At 31.1% G+C, this 23,381-nt stretch overlaps 1 protein-coding gene across 2 annotated transcripts in view; it reads left to right on the top strand.

Annotated features, from left to right (window-relative positions):
* Positions 1-8,741: 8,741 nt before the first annotated feature.
* ifc (delta4-sphingolipid-FADS-like protein ifc) overlaps positions 8,742-23,381 on the top strand; it is a 44,743-nt gene continuing 30,103 nt past the window's right edge. For both annotated transcript variants that reach the window (XR_012758630.1, XM_075380811.1), the window contains exons 1-2: positions 8,742-8,978; positions 12,871-13,047. Coding sequence is in view for 1 of the 2 variants with exons in the window: in XM_075380811.1 (XP_075236926.1) it covers positions 8,897-8,978; positions 12,871-13,047 (259 nt within the window). In the remaining variant the exon portion in view is untranslated. The remainder of the gene's footprint in view (positions 8,979-12,870; positions 13,048-23,381) is intronic.

Genomic DNA, 23,381 nt, shown 5'->3' with positions numbered 1-23,381 from the left:
AATTAGAATGAATAAGTGAGTTTTTCATGTTTGATAAAAAATACAAATTTTCTTTGCAAAATGTTTTTAACATTATTAAACTGAACAAAAAACTCCTGTGAAGAAAGTCAACAGAGAGTTCTGCTATTAAAAAGATAGATCAATAATGAAAATAGGAAGATTCCATACAAGTAATGAATTTTATTTAGTTTATTACATTTCTAAACTCTTCTTTATTCTTTTGTGTATATAATGCTATAATTTTTGTTAAACAATTGCTAAAATTGTTATTGGTGAAAAGAGTGCTTAGTTCATTAATTTAATGTTTATTGTACAAGCTATAATCATGAAAACCTTATTGACAATCTGACATGATATACTAACCACTGCTGAAAATGAAATAGCTTTTCATTAGAATAGCAAGTTTAGTAGAAAAAATAAGGAGTGAAGTGGTTTCCCATTGCTTTCTTTACTTAGCTAAACTTCAGCTTGCTATGTCAACTTTAATACAGATGATGTTCTCTCCTATAAGTATTATGCCTTCACCCTGTTCACTATGGGCCCTATGACATCAAATTACACAATCATTACTTTTAAAAGAATATCAACATCATTATTCTTAAAAGCAACCTATTTTTTGCTCAGATACTTTACATATATCGCAGAATAAGAAAGAATGTTATATTAATAAATGAATGTATCCGCTTCTCTGTGATAAACTGATTTTATTTATCCTCTTTCTCTGTATATAATATATAAAAATTAATATTCCCTCTTATGTAAATACAAACTGCCTCTTTCAAGCAGGAAAGTAATTTAATGTGTATATTTGTTTATTTAACATATATCTTTTTTAGTACCAAATATGATTCATGTAAAGCAGTTTTTGGTAAATTAGAAATTCTGGCATTTCTATTTGTTATATTTCTAAAAGAAAGAATTCCAATACTCATTTATAACAAATAAGGACAGCCCAACTGTTTTCACATTAGATAGTGTAATAGTTTGGCCTACAAGAATGAACCTTAGTGATGTAAAGGATCATCTGATCAATTTATTTAATATTAAATTTAAATATTCTGTTTATATAAACAATATACTCCGATGATGAATTTTAAAATAATTAATTAGATAAACCTGAAACTTTTGTATATTAATTTAACATGCTTAATATATATTTAAAATAATAATAAAAATTATATATGTATATTAGACCAAATAAACTCCAAATATGATTTTTAGTAACTTTTATTATACCAAGAAAAATGTTTTACAGGGTACCGTATTTATTCGAGTACCCCCGCACTTTTTTCTTGGAACTGGAGAGAAAAAATAAGGTTGCGGGGCTTACTTGATACATAGCCTTTAACCAGGATAATTTATGTAAAGTAAACGTTTTTTTAGAAGTACCTTAATTCAATCACATAAATATAGTTACATTAGGCTTACGTTTATCAATACCGGATGCCGCTAATACAGAATACATCCTGTTCATATTATTGATAGGAACGAAGTTAGGGTATTTTTATAAAACTGATTCATGCTGTATAGACTGCATCCGGTTCTAATGACACTACAGTTACAGTATCAGTTACCCATCGTCGTCTTGTCTATTTGCCATAGTCATTGTACTGTTTGTATATGTGGACAGTATGTGCATTTTATCTGTTTAGTTTATCTTGTAAAGTTTATACGGTGAAATCAAAATACACAGACATAGAAAAAAAATTGTATGACATGGAAAAAAGGAAATGCGGTTATGCTGCCACGACAGAAATGTATCAATCATACGCTCGTGAAATCGCTAAATCATTGAATGAAGTTGATTTTAAAGCAAGCCGTAGATGGATAACTCGATTTTTTGTACAAAATGATTTGTCAATAAGACGAAAGACTACGGCGTTTCTCAACGACTTCCAGACGCTTATGAACAAAAAATATTAAATTTTCACAAATACATAATAAATCTTAGAAAAGATAAAGGCTCTTTGCCTTCTCAAACAGGAACCGCTGATCAACCCCCCCCCCCCATATATTTTGAAATGCCATTTGACAAAACCGTAAACAAAAAAGGTGAAAAAAGTGTTACGATTCGCAATGGTAGTAATGAAAAACAAAGGTGTAGTCTAGTCTTATGCTTTGCATTACTTCTGATGGATCAAAATTACCTCCATACATTGTTTTTAAAAGAAAAACTCTTCCTACCGTACAGGTAAATGGAGTTATTATCAGAACACAGGAATCAGGTTGGATGGACAAAACCTTAATTTTAGATTGGATCCTGTGTGTGGCAAAAGCGATCAGGAGATTTACTTAATAAAAAAAAAATACCGGTATGCCAGTAATAGATAGTTATCGGGGGCATACGACTGATAAAGTGAAAGACATTTTAAAAAAGGATATGACAGACCAAGTAATAATTCCAGGCGGATTGACATCTTTATTGCAACCACTAGATGTCTGCATTAATAAACCATCCAAATCTTTTTTTTTTCCTTACTTTCTTAAGCACCCCGGGGCAACTGGTCCTCGCCGTTAAGCAAAACTCAGTCGGCCCGTAGTGCCGTGGTAGTCGACTGCCCCCTTTCTCGCCATTCCTTGGCCACCCAGTTTCACCAAGGTGCAGTAGCCCTCCCTTCTGGACGACCACTACACCCCTCCACTAAGAGGCTACCCTCCCGGGCACTACTCTAGGTTGCCGGTTACGCGTTGCGCGCAACCGGCAAACCGCCGCGTCCCTCCCACTCATACCTTGAGGGTCCCAAATGCATCATCGGAGCACCCCGACTAACCCTCATTCTTGCGTATGAAGGAGCCTGAGTGACCTCTGCATCCAGGCTGCCTCCCTGTCCCTACTCGGCGACCACGATTCGCCCCCTTTTTTTTTTCCCCCTTTGTGTACTCAGCACAGCACTCTTCACGAACAGCCGAGGCCCTGCTCCATGCTTCACATCCATGCTTGTACGTCTCTATAGGGTAATCACCCTCTTCAAACTGGTGCTTACACCTACTTGCACCTCCCGCAGACGTATCCTCACTATGCGGTTGTGCGTGTACGTTGTTTTAGTAATAGTATGCCCTATGATTACTGTTTTTAAGTCATCCTTCGAATATACATAAATAATGGTACATAGTAATACATTATGACACCAGCCCAAGATACAGCATGTACCTTTTTCATAGTGCCTGGTTTGCTAGGCTCTACCAGAACAGTTAAACTCTACATTGTTACAGAAAAGTACACATTATTCTACATGATAGCAATAGCCAACATCTCATAGTAGTATTACAGAGAGTTTTTGCCTTCCTTCATCCTTATACTAACATGATTTACACGATCTTTGGCCAATGATATGACACATAATTGCCTCATGTAATTACAACATAATTATTCATAATAGGGATACAACACAATTTACAACATATTTATCATTTAATACTAACATAATGTACCCAATAATAGCACAATTTATAATCAATGGTATAGCACACAATTACTTCAGTTAACTAAAATCTAATAACTTATGACAAGATACCCTTATAACATACTTATAACATAATTTACCCAATTAATGACACAATTTATAAGCCATAGTATGGCACATAATAACTTCATTTAACTACAACATGATAATTCATGACAAGATACAACATAATTCATCACAATTATCTTTTAATACTAACATAATTTACCCAAATAATGGCACAATTTATAAGCCATAGTTTGATACATAATTACTTCATGTAATTACAACATAATAATTCATGACAAGATTCAACTTAACATACAACATAATTATTATCATTTAATACTAACATAATCCGGCCAAATAATGGCGTAATTTATAGGCAATAGTATGACGCATAACTTCTTCATTTAATTACATCATATTTTTTTTTTTTACAACATAATTATCATTTAATACTAACATATTTCACTCAAATAATGGAACTATTTATAGCAATAGTATGACTCATAATTACCTCATTTAAGTACACGTAATAATTTATACAAGATACAACACAATTAACAACATAATTATCATTTAATACAAGCATATTTTACCCAAGTTATGGCACAATCTATAAATAGCATGTTGCCTAATTGCTTCTTTTAATTACAACATAATGATTCATGATAAGATACACATAGTTTACTACATAATTATCAGTTAATACTAACATAGTGACTTATAGTTACTTCCATAGTTACAACATAATAATTCATGGACAAGATACAACATATTTTTATACAAAGTTATTATATATTAACATAATATCCAGAAATGTCAACACATCTCTACCATTCTGCCTGGTAGGTCTAGCTTTCTCAGCACAGATCAGACTTCAGATCATTATTATACATAATTCTTAATCTACCGTATAACAATAAAACTTGACACATTGATAAATTGGGTATTCCAACACTACTTACTATAATCTATCTATTTTATATATGAACATAAGCAATGTACACAATTAGGCTGCATCCTCCTTGACAGTTTATCACTCCTGTCGTCCACATCCCCCATGTTTGTCTAGCTAATCTTTTTAACTCTTCCTTAAACCGTTCAAATCTGCATTAAAACAACCATACAGTAAATGGATGTCTGATGAAAATTTCTTTCTCACGCCTACAGGAAGAATCAAACGCTCAGATTTTAACCAGATTTGTGTTTTGATAAAAGATGCTTGGGAAAGTATTTCCACGGAATTAGTAAGGAAAAGTTTTAAAAAATGCGGAATATCTAATGAACTTGATGGTAGTGAAGACCACTTACCTTTGGCAGAGTGACGTGGAGACTACCGGTAACTCTTCTACAGACATTGACAGTGATATTGATTAATTAAAAATAAAATCCAATATTAAAAAGTGTATTGAAATGATTCTTATCAAAATGATACTTTCTTTTCATTTTACTGGCCTACTGATTTTGAACTAAACTTGTACTTACGGTAATTAATAGTTAATGTAATATTAATATTGTAATTTAAATGAACGAATTAAATGCTTTACTTTCTGAACATTTTCGTCTTTTTTTATCATATCTGTTGAACTTTAAAATACCGGTATATACTCAATTTTTTTTTTTTACATTTTCGGTCCGGAAAATCGAGGTGCGGGGTTTATTCGTGAGCGGCGGGTACTGGAATAAATACGGTATTTAAATAAATATCCTAATCACTAACTCCCTGATGGAGTTTTATTCTTTAAGACTTTGGGGGTTGGCATCCCCACGGGCCTAGCCTCTGCAGCTTTTCTTCCACACCGCGATACAGAACACTATACACATACACTACCATTACACAACAACATTCTACACTATTTCTTTTTACAATACACTCGCTGATGTTGCGTCACCTTACGAAAAACAATCATAATACAAGGTGGAAACTATCCTGCTGTTGGTTGGACGGTTGTACGTAGTGAGTCTCAAACGAAGTCATCTGGACGAACCCAGTTGTATTTAGCTTTAGCTCCAGTACGCATGCGCTCTGATGGAGTGGTCTGTTATATCGCCGGTACTCATGGAAACTATGAAAATTACTTATAAACCCCTATGATGGTTGGTGGTCCATCTGAAAAACCACCATCCAGAGTCAAGTGAAAAGACCTCACTCAGCATTGTCTGATAAGGATAAATATGCTGTTGATGAGAACAGGCTAATTGTTGTCCCATCCACAGTATAGTAAGAATGTACGATTTGTAGTTCTTAAACATAATCAGGAAGGAGGCTCCATTCAAAAGGTCTCACCTTTCCTGATCAATAAAATTATTACAGGCTCAAGTGGTTCACCTAAAACATCAGTGTTCAGCGTGTTTCTACTGGAGTGGTTCGCGCCCTGCTGGTTCCGGGTTTGGCCGCTTGGTTGGCTAGTACTACTCTCTCGGCTGCAGGATGTGCTGGCGGCAGGTCGCTGCTCGAACGATAGGCGTTCGGATTTTATGTTTTTATATGTACTTATGTATTAATTGTAATAAGTGTTTGTATTATTATTATTATTATTATACATTTTGCACAATTACGCACTTATTTTATTTATCCACCCGACGGATGAACCACCCTTGGGTTTACAGTCCGCTTAATGAATATTTTTAGGTTTTTGATTCAACAATCAGGAAATTGAGAGATGACATGATACTTGTTGAGACAATTGGTGAGGAACAGAGTCTATCCCTGTTGCGTCTCACTAACATGGGTGGTTTAACATAAAAGCGGTATGCCACAAATCCCCCCGTGGCCCGCTAGATACTGTGTAAGACGGTAATCCAACTAGCCATGGGCCCTCTCGCACCAACTTCTAGGGTCCCCAATTATGCGGTGTGTCCATCGACCTCTATCACTAGTGTGCCACCGCATCTGCCATTCTCTTCTCATTTCTTCCATGGTGCAGCTAGCAACTCTCCTATTTTCCACAAGTGTTGACGCCCGTTGCTCTTTAATCTTCTTTCTGCGGGTGATCTCCAGATCCACAGGTAATGTTCCCGCCAACACTTCGACTGCCTCTCGAAAACTGTGCGATATGCAGCTGTAATACGGAGGCAGCTCCTTCTGTGTATTGATTCCAGAGCACCTCTGTATATGCCGTATCCAATGACCCCTCCCCATATCTTGGCATCGTAAAGTAACGTGGAATATATCACGCCAGACAGCAGCCTCGGTCCCCCACAGATCGGTAGTAATCTGGCAACCAGGCGCATGACGCATGACCTTTTCAGCCTTCGAGCAGGCCTCCAAGACGTGGGTGCCGAAATGCGTCCACCCATATTCCAAGATATTTTATCGCAGTCTTTGAAACTATCCTGTGGTATGAAACATATCCTTTGATATGAAAATTACACGCGCCAAAAATCAGATTGATTTTTTCAATTGTTACCGAGAAATTAAAAAACAACAGGATTTAAAAAAAAATCAAAAATTAATTGTTACCCTTGAAACTCAAAAACCTAGAAATTGGTTCATAATCGGTTAGTTCAAACCCAATTCGCACAGTGATAGACACTCACAGTTCTCAATTCATTTAAGTTTGTGCTTCAACCGGCAAATCTCCGCTACTACAGTTTAGATATGAATTTATCCAAAAACCTTCTCAGTTATGCCGAAAAACATGAGTAAAAATTTAGTTACGATAGATCGGGTAGTTTTTTACTTTCTTGTACGAAGTAAAGGAAGTATGTGATGACGAAAAATTTCGGTTTTCAGATTTCAACGGAAATATCCATTTTGACCATCCCTGAATCCATTTTGACTAGTTTCGGCGTGACGTCTGTATGTACGTACATATGTATCTCGCATAACTCAAGAACGATTAGCCGTAGGATGTTGACATTTTGGGTTTAGGACTGTTGTAACATCTAGTTGTGCACCTCATCTTTTGATTGCAATTGACTGAACCAAAAGTATCCAAAAAAGCACAAAAATAAAAAACTGCATTTTGGGTTTTTTCTTAACTACAGCAATAAGCCCTCATTGAGAGCTTTCAACGAAATATCCATAAGTGGTACTTATTTTCATTGGTTTCAGAGTTATAACCAAATTAAATTTTAATTAATGAAGTATTTGAATCTTAGAAGGGGAAGGCACATCGGTTCGAATCAGATTTTATCTAATTTTTTTCTAACTTCTTACTTTTAATTTAAATATATAGATTTATTCATAATTATTAAGCTCAGATTGTAAAACAAATTTTATAATTAATAATTCTATAATAACAATAAAAAAAAATATATGAAAAAATATCATAAGTTATTAATGAAATTAAGTTTTATGTACTTTTCATTAAAAAAAAAAAAAAAAAATTGTATATGTAATTTAATAGGCAAACAAGGAAGTCATGTGATGCCCATATCAGATTTTTTGTTTATCTCGAAAAAAAAACCCTCTTCCTCTTTATATAACATAGATATACCCAGATGCTGATTTGGTAGTCGAAAGTTTCAGCGTTCAAGTCCTATTAAAACCAGTTATTTTTATACGGATTTGAATACTAGATCGTGAATACCGGTGTTCTTTAGTGGTTGGGTTTCAATTAACCACAAATCTCAGGAATGGTCTAACTGAGAATGTACAAGACTACACTTTATTTACATTCATACATATCATCCTCATTCGTCCTCTGAAGAATTATCTAAATGGTAGTTACCGGAGGCTAAACAGGAAAATGAAAGAAGATGCTTAACAGCAAAAGGAAAAGAAGAAAAAAGTAAACATGTTTACACACAAGACAATAATCATGCCGGCCTCTGTGGCGCGAGTGGTAGAGTCTCGGCCTTTCATCCGGAGGACCCGGGTTTTAATCCCGATTAGGCATTGCATTTTTACACACGCTACAAATAATTCCTATCATCCTTTGAAGCAATATCTAACGGTGGACCCGGAGGTTAAAAAAAGAAGAAGACAATAAGCATCAATGTACATATTAGAAAGAATTTTTTTATTTAACATTCCTATTTTCTTTTCTATCAGTTTCATCATACCTATATGAATACTTATTTCATTGGCTTCATTGTTTTACTGGATGAAAATAATTTTACTACTTATGTTAAACATATTTAATATTGAATATGATGTACGATAATATAATTACTGGATAACAATGGTCCGTTGTCATTACAGACTCGATTGCAAATACTGATAATACTTTTATTTCATAACATAGTAATCACTTCCGTACGATCATTGTATGATTCCAGAACGAATACAGTCCGAAAAACTATCGATAGTAGAATCGAATTAATTACAGTTTTCGTATTGTGTAACTTGCACATCTGTGTAACTGAATCTCATTGGTTACAGGGTTGATCGCCGGTATCAGTCAGAAACGAATGTAAAACTAAAGTGTGTTGTCTACTTAACTCTTTCCTTCATGAACTGAATTTGTTAATGGAAATCTTCAAAATTGAATTCTAATAAAATGGGTGCTCATGTGTCAAGAACAGATTTTGAGTGGACATACACAGAGGAACCTCATGCTACTAGAAGAAAATTGATACTGGGTATGTAAAGTGTTAGTTTTTAAACGTACATTTAGTTGTAAATACACATTAGGTTTTTTTATAACTGTATTTTATATTGTAACATTTTTATATTTTATAACTGTATTACTTTTTTTATTGTCGGATCATCGAAAGGCGATACTAATACGTATGATCGTATTAATGGTATTGCACATTTTTAATCCAAGATGATTTTTAACTGATAATGCGCAAGTTAAAAACCTGTTTAGTAAATATATTATTGTATTTAAAAAACAAATTTGGTATTTCATCGTTTCTGCCCCCCAAAAAATGTATAATTTAAAAATTGATCTGACTTATTCAGGTCATTAATTTCATCTTAAAATTATTGCTATATCATTAGATCTGGACTGCCAGTTTTGACTCTATTTTTCATGAATTTGCTTTAATTTTATGGTTAGAGTAAGAGGATTGGGCTGTACTCAAATCACAACTGGTTGTTGAATCATTTAAAATCTGAAGGTATTACTTTGTGTCTAGTATCAGCATATTGTCATTGTGATAAAATTGTGCAGAAATGATTGATATTGTTTATAATATCAGAAATTTCATTGGATTTGATCTGTTACTTTTGATTTAGTGTGTCATTTCTGTGTGTTTGTATGTTTCATCCTCCTCAAAGTTGAGGTGTAGTCCGTTTTTTGTGAATGTTTGACTTTTTTCAGTTGCTTATATATTTTAATGCATTGTCAGTTGTTTGTTATTATGAACTAGATTTTTCTTTGTATACTACTTACATGTTTTAAATAAGAGGTGAGTTTTAAAGAACGCCAAGTTTAGCTCGGATTAAAAAAAGGAATCGTATCTTCTATCCTACTTCCTTTGAGTTATTTAATGCAGTTTTTTTATTACATAAAAATTAGGTAATTCTTCAAATTTTTGTTCATACTTTGATATACCTCAGTAGGTATGCTTAGCATCAGGAAAACACAAGATCTATGAGTCGGAAAGCAGGTTTGGACAGCAGGTGATCTGTTCAAGATCAAAGTGCATGCCGCATTATCATTACTCTAATCAGTTAGCCATCAGTATTGTGAGTTATGGCGACCTATTCAGATTCTAATCCGTTTTATGGAGAGGGTAAGGGTTAAGGCTAGTGTGCAGAGGTTAGTTTTCAGAGTTTGACTCTTGACGTAGTGTTGAAGATTACCAAGGGTGTTCTTCATAAGGTATGTATGACTAATAACATGGAACATGTGATGTAAACTCTCTCTGTAGTGATTACATTTCCATTTAAACATAAATTTAGTCAAGTGTTCTATAAGGTGGTGTTATTGCCATATCTTTGTAATTTATCTCTAACCTCTCGTCTAAAGTCTAACCTTAGCATACTCTGAAGCATATCTACTATGGTATATTAAAATATGAACAAAATTGAAGTTTGTTGAGTAATTACTCAGAATTAAACTTCAGGAACTGATTCAGGACACCAAAATGAGCAAAAATGTTCATACCAGCATAAGTCCTATTTTGTTTTACTTTCGTTCTGGATGCCATTTTGTGATTTTCAACAAAAAAATTATTTCTCAGGAACAAGTAAATGTGCTTTAATTAAATTTGGCCAATTCACGACTTGTGTCATGTTCTACAAAATAAAAATTTTTGAAAACATCACTTTCAAAATGTCAAAATGGCGGCCATCTTAATTTTGTAATCTTTGTAATTAATAGTTGACCAAGTTTTTTCTTATTACAAAATTTATTAAGTATTTTATTTTGAACAAAAATGACACCTTGTTTGTAAAAATCTATTGACAAACAATCGAGTTATTGCAAACAGTTAACCTCGCAGAACGCTTGCACACCATAATGCAAGGTGATAATTTTTATTATTATTAATTTACTATTATTATTTTTTATTAATAATTTTTATTACATTTAGGGGAGGAAATAAAAACAAGCAAAAAAATTATCAGCATGCAGTGTTCATAGAAATTTCAGTTAACTACTATGAGAACTTATATTCAGCTGGATAGACTTTTTCAAAATGTTGGCTTTATTTAGTCTCCATACAAAAAAAAAATTAATAAAACTTTATACAGCATATTTTACTATCTGATTAAAGTAGTTTTTTGCATTTAGCTACACTTACTACAGAATACTAAGGTTTTGTTTTTGCAGATATATTTTCTAAATTAAGCTTCAGTTTATCATTAATTTTCCTTATTGAAAATATTTAACACATTCTTTATGGTTCTTGACCCTGAGGTCAAGAAAATTTCATTTACTAGTGATGGGCGTAATTCTTGGTATAACTTAATCAAAAGCAGGGTTGTTTTATTTGTTTTCTCTTACTCGTTATATCTATTCCAAAAGAATAATAGGCATATAGTGTTAATTTTTTCTTAATTTTATTGATTATTGTGTTTTTGACTCTGGGGTCAATTTCTTTGCATAACATTCTTGTGCATAGCGCCAAGACCCGGTTTTATGTTATGAAATTATATGTTTATAGCGGCTCTTGCTCTCAGAGTCAATAATGAAAACACGCAGACATGATCATTCAAGCACATTAGAAGACTATATTTTATGGCTCTAACGTCTTGCGTTATATAGGGTCATTGAATACAGACATGTTCATTCTTGTCAGATCATTCAATCAATAATTTTGGTGTTGCAGTGCTGCTCCTCAGTTTGTGTACAACCATTGATCTAGTTAGTTAGTGTCGTTTTGTTCTTCAGATAAAATAAGATTATGTCTTCACAAGGAAAGAATTACTTGCATTAGCTTTGATGCAACCTTACTCTGAAAGGGAAAGTGAACCATTTAGTAGTGATGATAGTGATTATGATTCGTAGTGATTAGTAATGTTTTGGAATCAAAACTTTCAATGAGTCAGATCAGCAGGAGCTAAAGACGGATGTGTTGCCATTAGTAAGTTCAGAGACAGTTACTAATTCGCAGCCGTCAACCGGAATATTTGCTGTCGGTAAGTACTGAATCACAAAATAATTGGCAGCAGATAGTTTTATCAGATCCTGACTTTCTCGATTTTCCTTTAGGCGGACAATGTAACATGGAATCCATTGAAGTTAATAACCCACTCCAAATTTATAGTTTGCTCGTAGATAGCGATGTTTTTAAATTAATAGTTGAGGAAACAAACCGATACACTGCAGAAAAACTAGCCAGGTTTATTCTTAATAAAAGTGTTGTCAAAATAAAAAACTACTGATGATGATTACTATTGAAAACTAATGACGATTTTTTGTTTATTGATAAACGTATTTTATAATAACAAAAAGTTTTTACAAGAATATGTCAATTTTTTTTTGGAAAAAAATTATAAGAAAATATTTCAAACACGTTTTATTGCCTCGAACCATGGTTCTTGTTGCCGGAGTCAAGAATGGGCAAGATAAATAAATACTTAATGTAGTGTACAGCATAGTATAGTAAATGGCGAAGCTACAAAAGATTGATGTAGACGCCAATAGAACACTCTGCGTTCTTGACGCAGTGTTCTTTCTTGACGACAGGGACAAGAGCCATCGTTTTGTAACTGCTTACCTCTTTACTCCAAGGATAAGAACCGTTTACAATTAATTCTGTTAATATCAAACAACCGTTTTGTTTTAATATTAAAACAAAATGTATGGAACGTCTTAATATTTGCTTTCTTTAGTTAGCACAATTATAACTTCAACATTCTTCTTTGAATTTTCTGATTATTTCAGTCTCCAAAAATTTTGGCAAATGCTACTCAATCTCACAAATCCTTGTTTGTATTCTGTGTGAAAAATAGGATCCATTATGTTTATAGCTATAAATATTATTGTAACCTGTTATAATGTAGTGTGTATCATACTTATGTTTGCATTTCTTTACAGCTATTAATCGATTATCATTTAATTGGAATATTTTTTTCCAGCTAAGCATCCAGAAATCAAGCAATTATTTGGGTATGATCCAGCTTTCAAATGGATAGTAGTAACTATGGTTTTCGTTCAGTTCCTGACGTTGTTTTTTATTAAAGATTGTTCTTGGCCGATGGTGCTACTTTTTGCTTATTGCTTCGGCGGTGTTATTAACCACTCACTTATGTTAGGTAAACCATTTTTTTTATTTTTTTTTATTAGTACTTAAATAAGGTGTATTATTAAATCAGCTCACTTTTCATGATACTCTTTAACCTGGAAATTTAAGTATATGTAAATAATTCATGAAGTATGAAAGTACTGAGCAATTCATGATGCTGAGTTGAGGGAAGTAAATATTAAATAGGCTCTTCGTCTTCAGCATAATTTAATTCTGAGAAAATTAATGTAAATACAACCAATAAAAAGTAAATAAAAATTTATAAAATTCTGTATTGTATTGAAGCAAAACGTATGAAAAAACACAGAAAATCATATTATTCTATACCTAATAAACATTATTCTTAATATAGCAAAACAAAGAAATAAAGTTCATTAAATGATAAAAAATAACAGAATAATAAACTTCAGTTATAGTAATTGTTCACAATTCCCTCTTTCAAAATGTACACAGCAAAATGAAATCTATGTTGGAAACTAGTTTCCACAGTACCATGTGGATTGTCTTAGCTCCATAAATGACTATTTTTAGAACTGAAGATTCCATTCTTCATAAAAGTAGCTTCATTAGTAAATAAAATTGAATTTACCTTATTGTTGTCTAGAAGTCTATGACACAAGTTTATCTGTTGGCTGCAAATGTAAACCTTCTGCAGGCAGAAAGGATAAAGGTTTTCTTTCTGTAGAATATACCACACTTTGTGTTTTGACAAACCAGAGAGACATGAAATTCGCCTTGTACTAGTGCCTGGGCTACGCTGAATATGTTGAATCACATATTGTTCATAATTAACACAATGATTTACTTGGTATTCAACAGAAAATGAACATGTTGGAAATGAACCTTTTGTTCATAAATGCTGATACACTGAAGAATGTTTAAGAAAGAATAATACGATTTTCTGTCTACTTTTTGTCTGTTTTGCTTCAATAAAAAACCAATTTGTAGAAGTTTTTATATACTTTTTATTGGTTATATTTACATTAATTTTCTCAGAATAAAATTCATCTAACCCATTTATTTGACATTTAACAAAGTTATTGTATTACAAATGTAAAAAAAAAAAACTAGAGATGTAAAAATAAGATTTTTTTCTGTCAAAATCATTACACTTAAAAGAATGTTATATTTTTCTCTAGAATTCCCACAGTTTAGACAGCATAACTTGAAAATTTCACAACAATTGGGTGAAAAATAAATGACAAATTATTTTATATTTGCAGATGCTTTTTGTCTTGCAACATCCAACTAGTAAAACATGAAAAACCTCAAAACTTTGAATGGCATAACATAACAAAATGAGATAGAGAGTTAAAATTTCGGTGTGGTTACTTCCCTCTTTTGTAGAACAAACAGGCTAAGTATCATCAAAATCCGAGATGGTGGGTGAGCTAATATAGTTGAATTGACATGTAATGACTCAAACCTAACCAAGAGTTGAACTCATAACCATCCAGATGAAAGATAGAAATGTTACCATTCCACCATGGAGATTGGTGTAGGGATGATATTGTGTTAATGATTTTATTATTATTATTTTATCTTAGTAATTATTAAACTAATTATGCTGTTAATTTACTTAATGAAAGGCTTTAATACAAAATGTTTTATTTAGTCTTTAATAAAAAGTTTTGTGAAACTTTAAAACAATAACTTCCCACTATGCAACCAAAACCAGAAGATTGTTTTGACAGAAATCTGTAAAATAAATATTTTTAAAAAAAGATTTAATAACCACATCGGCTAAGTATGAAAATATATTTTTTTAAATCTTCAATTTGCATTATAAAACTCATTCATGATTAAATAACCATATTTGAGATACAAGATTTAATGAAAGTGAAATTATTAAAGCAATATAGGATTCCAAGAGATTTAGTAGAATCTCTTATAGAATGGAAGGTTTAGGTCCAGGGAGACAGTAAATTCACAATAATCTATATTACCTTTAGGTCATTCAAAGTATTTAAAAATGTTAAAGAAGATAATTACAAGTAAATATACATGTAAACTGCTCATTTAAATAATAGCGGAACAAATTATTAACCAGTTAAGGATATTTGTAACAATTAAACTGATAAGTATTTTAATTAACATTAACATAATTCAGCCTGAAATAATTAGACTTTATAATTTATTTAATCAAACAAATAATTTAACATACTAATCATGTTTTAATATTACAGTATATTATTAATTTAATCACTAACTGCTCTGTAATATTAATTACTAATATATTCTCATAATCCCTCATTTTTTATATTTTATTAATTCTGCTGCCTTCTATGGCAGAGCTGATCACATCACCATTTTTTCAGGAACATCCTGGGTTTTAAATCCTGTTCAGACTTGAAATACTTTATGCACTTTAGAATTATGTGTGATGTTTATAAGGTTTGAAGTTATGTAGAAAACTAATCAATTAAAAAAAGATAAAAATAATTATAAAATTCTTTGCATATATTTTTTTACATTTTTTCATTTATCAGTGTAGTAAAAGTATTGTAGTTGCTAATTTATTAATGTAATTTAACAATAAATAAGCTTGTAAATAAAGAAAAAATAATGGATTTAAGGGCTTGGTTAAGTGATTTTTATGCATTTATTCATTCCATAATCAACATATATTTAGATGACACTGCAAATTATTTGTTTGTTACTAATGTATGATTCTGAAGATAATGGTGCTAGATAATTCTTGGCCAGTGAGACTCATTAGGACTGGCCTAGGCTTTATGAAATGTCAGTAATGTGTATTGGGCAATTAAATCCTTTTTGCATTAGATAGCCAAAGATAATTAAAATTGTCCTACCTTAATATTATATCTGGAGGGCCTGTTTCTTCTTCGTAAATAGATTATTTAAAATGTTTAGTCTTAGAATTAATTTTGTAGAAAAATTTGTACTTATCTGCCTGCCTCGTATTTTTCCATTCCAGCAGGTTCAAACTGTAGTTAATTCTTAGATTATGCTATATTGAAATAATAAAATTATAAATATAAAAATTAATATAATAAATATAAAATATTATATAATATATATAATAAGTATAAAAATTATAATTATAAAATCCAAACTTAACCTATGCTCGCTAATTGAGGTTAGTGAGTGTAGGTTAAGTTTGGTTAGATTATATTTAATTTTATTTATTTATTTCAATGTAACGTGGCAGGCAGATAACACTGATAAACATAATTTTTGTTTCCTAACATGCAATACATAATTTTAATCTGTTTTTTGATGCTGAAAATGAATATGAACTCCAGAATCTTTCTATTACTCACCTTTTTTGAAAAATTATTAAATTTTAATTAAAGGATTTTTTTTGTTTTCAATGTATAGTTAGCATTTTAAACTACTATATTGTATTATGTTAGCTCATATTTTATTGCTTAACATTCTTAACATAATTTGTAAGCTATAAATAAACAATACTGGACAAAGAATTAAATCATATCAAAGTCACATATTATGGCAGCATTTCTAATACTGAAGAGTGAGCCTTCATGGACAAGATTAATCATGTCTGTGCAGGTCAAAACATAGCTGAAAACACAGCTGTGTTGTTTGAACAAGCACTGGATTTAGGAATGAATTAATTTTGTTCAGTCTTATGGCTGTCTTAAGTTTGTTAACAGTGCATTGTCATAATGCCTCGAAATTGTGTAAGTGATGTGGATTCCTTTTATTATATATGTGGTGAGTTTACCATAAAATCAAATAAAAAGACATTACACCTTTAATTAAAAAAGCATATCATTTGTACTGTCAGTGTAAAATTCATGTTCAGGATGGGCTCCTCATATAGTATGCACTGATTGTTTTGTGTATTTAAGAGGATGGCTGAAAGGTACACGGAAGGCTTTGCCATTTGGTGTACCTATGGTTTGGCATGAATCAAAAGATCATGTAACCAATTGTTAGTTTTGTTTAACAAGTGTGTCTGGAATTTGTAATAAATCTAAACATACTGAAAAATATCCTTCATTGCAATCTGCAATCAGGCCTGTACTTCACAGTGAAATTATTCCACTTCCTGAGCCACCTGTGAGTGTATGTTTCAAAAGCAGCGATGAAGAATCGGGCAGTACTAAAGAAGACAACAATTATTTTGATTTTGAATTATCTTCCAATAAGCCACATCTTATATCACAAGGTGAATTAAATGACTTGATTAGGGATTTAAATTTATCAAAAAATGAAGCAGAACTGTTAGGATCAAGACTGCAAGGTTGGAATTTACTTTAAAAAAATACAAAACTTTCGGGCTTTCAAAACCGACAAAAAAACTTTCTCAATTCTTTATTGATGAAAATAATTTGTTTTATTGGACAATTATTGATGAGCTTATGTTGAACTTAGGACAAGTTCATAAACCTGAGGACTGGTGCCTTTTCATAGATTCGTCCAAGTATAGTTTAACCTTTTCAGATCATGTAGCCTTGGAACTGGTTACGTACGGCGTCAGTTTTAAAACTCTGTTAAAAAATCGTTTTATATGGCATCTAAGTTGGTTATTTTTTTATATTCACAAAGGAATCAGTTTTATTACACAATTTTAACGACGTTTATACGATGTAAAATGTTTTATTTAGACTAGAAAGAATGTGACCATTTTTTTCTCAGAAGTGTGCTTGTGTGTGTGACTTGTGTATTATAATTGCTATGAGGATTACGGATTTATGTATTATTTACAAAAATTACCTTATCTTACTAGCAACATATCGATGTATTGAAACACATAATAAATTATGATATACGGCACACAAAAAAAAGAAGGAATTTGTGGTCATAAATACATCACTTTTACTTGAGGTCTGTAAATATCTTTTCAGACAAATGATATCGGTAAACATGTAACACATATCGATTCGTAATGAATAACAGTATACAGTAAAAATGGTATTTGTCAATCTGAATAGCCTTTTGAGTGGTGGGGATTTTTATAAAATGTAGTTTTCTGAATCTACTTTCAATTATACTAACATATGTTACTAATTTGTGATTTATGACACTGGTTTTTCATCATATTTTGTCCAATTTTCAACCAATTTGCTTGAAAGTATTATTTTTAAAATCTGCAAACTAGTTTCATAAAGACAAAGCAAAAAAAAAAATTTCGCCAATAAAAAAACGCGGTAGAAATGTGCAAAAAAAATTCTGCAATTAAATTATTGTAATTTTTGTACTGTTACAATTTTTTTTTGTTACAGGCATAAAAAATATCCAATCATAACGGTTTTTTTTTTGTCAGAATCTGTTAAATCTCTTTAATATACTGTAATTTTTTGAAATTTTTTTCACAAGAGGGTAGCATACGACTATGAAGGGAGGCAAACAGATACCAACATATTTTCGCAGGGCGCTAATCAACCAGCGCTAATCATTGTGATGGGAAAAGGTTAAAAGTGGTTCTACTACACAACAGTAACAAATATCCTTTGATACCAATCGCTTATGGTATTAATTAGAAAGAGACTTTTGATGTGATGAAAGATGTTCTTGAAAAAATAAATTTAAAAAACATAGCTAGAACATATGTGGTGATTTGAAAGTTATAGCTATATTTTGTTAGGCATGCAGTTAGGCTACACTAAGTACATATGTTTTCTTTGCGAATGGGATGGGCGAGCTAGGGATAAACATTATGCTACCAAAAAGTGGAAGAAATGAGACAACATAATTCCAAATGGGAAACATATTATTCATGAGTCCGTAGTTGAACCCAAAAAAATATTTTTACCCCTTCTCCATATCAAGCTAGGACTAATGAAAAATTTTGTAAAAGCAATGAAGAAGGATAATCTGGGATTTTTGTACATCAGGCAGAAATTTCCTAATGCAAGTGAAGGAAAAATTAAAGAAGGAATATTTGTTGGTTCTCAAATGAGAGAGTTTGTCAAAGATGATATATTTAACTCAATATTAAATAATGTAGAAAGTGCAGCTTGGGCTTCATTTAAAGACATTTGCAAATCTTTTCTTGGCAAACAAAAATTCGACAATTAACACGATATTGTTAATAAACTTCTTATTTCATTCAGAGCTGTGGGATGTAATATGTCTTTGAAAATACATTTCCTCCGCTCACATCTGGATTTTTTCCCAGACAACTTCGAATACGTAAGTGATGAACATGGTGAATGTTTCCACTAAGACATTTTGGTGATTGAAAGCCATTATAAAGGGAAATGGAATACTGACATGCTAGCCGATCACTGTTAATTACAGACATTAATTCGGGATGTGCCTAAAGCTATTTATAAAAGAAAAGCATCAGTGAAATCATTCTAACACAGGTATGGCCATGCAAAATATAAATTTTACAGATTTTAACAATATTTTCCCTTAATTTTTTTTGAAGTGTAATTTATTTAAAACTAAGGGCGATAGAAAAATTGTATTTACAGATCTGTAATGTACCAATAACCAATAAGTACCAGAAAAATGTATTAGGAAATAAAAAAAAACAGCTATAATTTGTTTCATAAAAGCGTGCAGCAAATGAAAACATAACAGTATGATGATTCTAATTTAATTGAGAAAAAAAAACAATTCTCTTTACTTTTAACTTAAAAATGAACTGAAAAATAACTTTTAGTGTAAAAATTAGAATATTGTGATAAAATTATATATTTATCTTAAAAATAAAAATTTTAGTAAAAGTAAAACAGACAAAAATCCCTGCTCGTGTCCTCCATGGAGACATGACTTCATTAATTTTAATTACAATCCCATTGTATATAATAAAAAATTAACAACTCCTCTCCTCTTTCAGCAAACATTTTACCACTTTCTATCAAAGGCAAACCCAGATGAAGTAGTATACACAGATGAGTAAGCAGAATGATACTGTAGGATCCATTTTTGTTGTAAATTACAGAACTTATGTATTTGGTGTGCCTGGTATTACAAGTGTCTACAGTGCTGAACTTTATGCCATCAAAGTGGCCTTGAACATCATTTGATCAAAATATTGTCACATCCTTATCTGTAGCAATTTGTATAGTGCTTTCCAAGCTATAGAGGGATTTGTATTCCAGAATCCTATTGTCACTGAAACACACAATACAATCTCCAAATTAAATCATCACACACAGGTGAATTTCTATTGGATCCCTAGCCATTTGAGAATCCTGGGTAATGAACGTGCGAGATGCATTTAGACAACTGTCCTCTACCTTTAAAATTTAACCTTTCAAAATTTTGATGTTATTTTGTTATTCATATTCCATATATCTTAATCGTTGCGTTTCTTTTACTGTTTCAATATTATTCCTATAATCATATTAGTTTTCATCATAGTTTTAACCCTATTTTGCTATATTAATATCTATTTTTGCTGTTTTATAAAATATTTTAATATCCTAGAAGAAGCCTTTTGTTATTTGAACTTTTTTTTGTGAAGGTGTTTTTCGCAAAAAAAAAACAAAAACACCAGGTCAAATTTTAAATCTCCACCTTTTTCCAAATTGATTGCAAAAGATTTAAATTGCAGAAATTTTAGTTTAAAACTTTAGTGAAAAATTTGTCTTAGGTTTTGTTTCTGTTTGTGAAGTTTTACTCCCATTCTTTGCATTTTATTGAAAACCTAGTTAGAAAAGAAATTATGTAATTAATTGTGTTTTTTGTTTAAATTTATAGTTTTAGCTTTTTGTCTGATTGTGAATCCTTAAATTTTTAAGCAGTTATTTTGCGTTTTAAATTTACTTTGAGCAGTTGAATGAATGATACATGAAAAATGATAAGCTTGTGTCAAGAATTAAAACTGTGATCTTTATTTATTATAATTTTAGCAGCAAGAAAATAAAAATTATTAGAGAACATAGCTGCTGTAAACTATAGTTATTTAAGGTGGATGAGTTTTATCCAGTTACCAAGTAAAGTATATAAGTGAGTGATTGTGAAAAATGGAAGATTATTAAGGTCTAGAATGTTTTGGTTAAACTTACTTTTTGGCAGTAAGTAGCAATTAGAATGTATGAATATTGGGTACCATAAATTAGTATTGGTAGGTGACGTTACAAAAATTGCATATCATTTTGTTCGAATAAATGAAATCTCTTGAGAGGGTTGGTAGGAGAAGTGAGAAGTTAAGCAGTTTCCTGTTTTCTTCTTTACCGAGGCAAAAATATTGTTGCATATCAACATGCGAAGTTACTCCTTCTACATTTACCTTTATAAGTGACACATTCACTCTATTCTCACCACAGTAACTAGCTATAGGTGAATATCATTACTCTCAGAGAAAGAACTCTATTTAGTGCTTTCTTTACTTGAATCGTTTGCTTTTTAGACATAAGAAGGCAACAAAGTAACGTACTAATGTACTGCGCTTTGTGAGAAACAGTGCCTTATATGTGCAGTCTTCATTCAGTAGAGTAGATTATCCAAATGTAATTAGTTTTAAATTTTTAGAATATCAAATAGTAGTTTTGTGAAGTTCAGATTATGTTTTAGTTAATTATATTAACTAAACATATACTTAGTATCTCTTAAAAATATTTATAAATTTGTTAAATCATGTATTAATCTATTTATTTTATCATCTGATAAAAAATGAAGTATCATTATAATAATTTAAGGAACGTTATTTTGGTTTTTCGTAGTATATGGTTTGTGTAATTGTAAATGCTATTTACTGTTGGTTAGGTAATTGTAATTATCTGTTCTCTTATCTGCCATTACAAGGAAATTATTAATAAATATAAAATCAAGTACATTTCATCTCTATCTTTAATTATTAAGAATCGTTCACAATAACTACAATATATGTTCATTGTATAAGTTAAATGTACACAGAAAATGGATATTAATCAAATTATTTTTTTTATTGTGCTATAACTACTTTTAGCAATGTAGTTGCTCATTACTTTTATCAGCAATGAGTTTTTGAATATACTGTTGTGGAGCAGTGTTAGTTAATTATTATTAAATGTTGTAATGTAATTATTCAGTTAAGAAAATGTAATAAAAAAGTGTTTTATTGCTTTTTTTATAGATTAAAGTACTTGTCTTCAAATTAACCATTTTATATGAATTTTTATATTATTTTAATTTAGAATTAGAGTTATTTTAAAAAGTAGTTATGAATTAAAGTATTATCCCATAATGTTAATAAAATTTAATTATAAATTTTCTTTGATTTTAATATGATGGGAAACATTCTAAAAATAACTCTGTACATTACTTTCATGTTACAAATTGATCTTTAATAAAGTTTAATTATATGCGCCCAATATTCAGTTTTTTAACACTGTATTTATGTTAACTGTATTATCAGAACTACCCATTTTCTGTAGAATGTGTTAGGGAAAGGGATATCCTACAATAGACCGTTATTATTAATCAGCATTTGATCTTTTCTAGACTATTCAAAATGGGTACCATAATTGAATCTCCTAATAAAATGTACACAAGTAAATTAGGTTCTTAAATTCAATTAAATGATGAACTGCACATTTTTGTGGCAAGAAGTGCAATCTCATACTTTTTTTGCATTAAAATAAACAGACTCTCAATTCAAAATAGCTTTTTAAATTAAGTTATAATGTTCTTCACCAAATGGGCTGATTATTTATTTTGCAAAGGAAAACCCTTTGATAGCTCTGTTGTAGTATTTTTTCTAGTTAGCTTAAGTGAAAAATTAAATTATCTATATGAACAATTTGAAAATATTTTTCCATTTTATTGTTCTGTTACTTAGATCCGAATTACTAGTCCTGAATTAATCCTGTGGTTGCTAGTCCATCTGAAAAAACCACCACTCTATGTCATGTGAAAAGATCTCTCAGCGTTGTCTGACTAATACATGTATAAGAATTGTATTGAAGAGAATTGTTTAAATGGTGATGCATCCCATCCACAGTATAAAAATATAAGATTTGTAGTTCTCCAAAACAGTCAGGAAGAAAACTCCCTTCAAAAGATCTCACCTTTCCTGTCAAATAAATTGATAATGGGTTAAAGTGGTTCACCGAAAACGTCAGGAAGTTTAGAGACAAATTGATACTGGTCGAGATATTTAGTGACAAACAGAGTCGATCACTCTTGCGTCTCACCAGTATGGGTGGTATCAATATAAATGCAGTATTCCACCCACAAATACTTGAATACCAGCCGAGGAGTAATCTTTTACATGGACCCTTTGGAGATCAGTGTTACTGAGATTGCTAATGAGCTTCTTCCATAAGGTATTATAGAAATGATATGTCAGAGCGGAGTTGAAGAATCTACTCTCTCTTAAAATAATGTCCAACCTACTCATACTATCAGAGAAAATACTATCCTACTATAACTTAACTATAACATAACTCATACTATCCTAGAAAACTATCAGAGTGG

Source organism: Lycorma delicatula, chromosome 1 (assembly GCF_047948215.1).
Source record: "Lycorma delicatula isolate Av1 chromosome 1, ASM4794821v1, whole genome shotgun sequence".
NCBI lineage: Eukaryota > Metazoa > Arthropoda > Insecta > Hemiptera > Fulgoridae > Lycorma > Lycorma delicatula.
The sequence above is the reverse complement of the archived record's forward strand: the minus strand, read 5'-3'. Positions and strand labels throughout refer to the sequence as shown.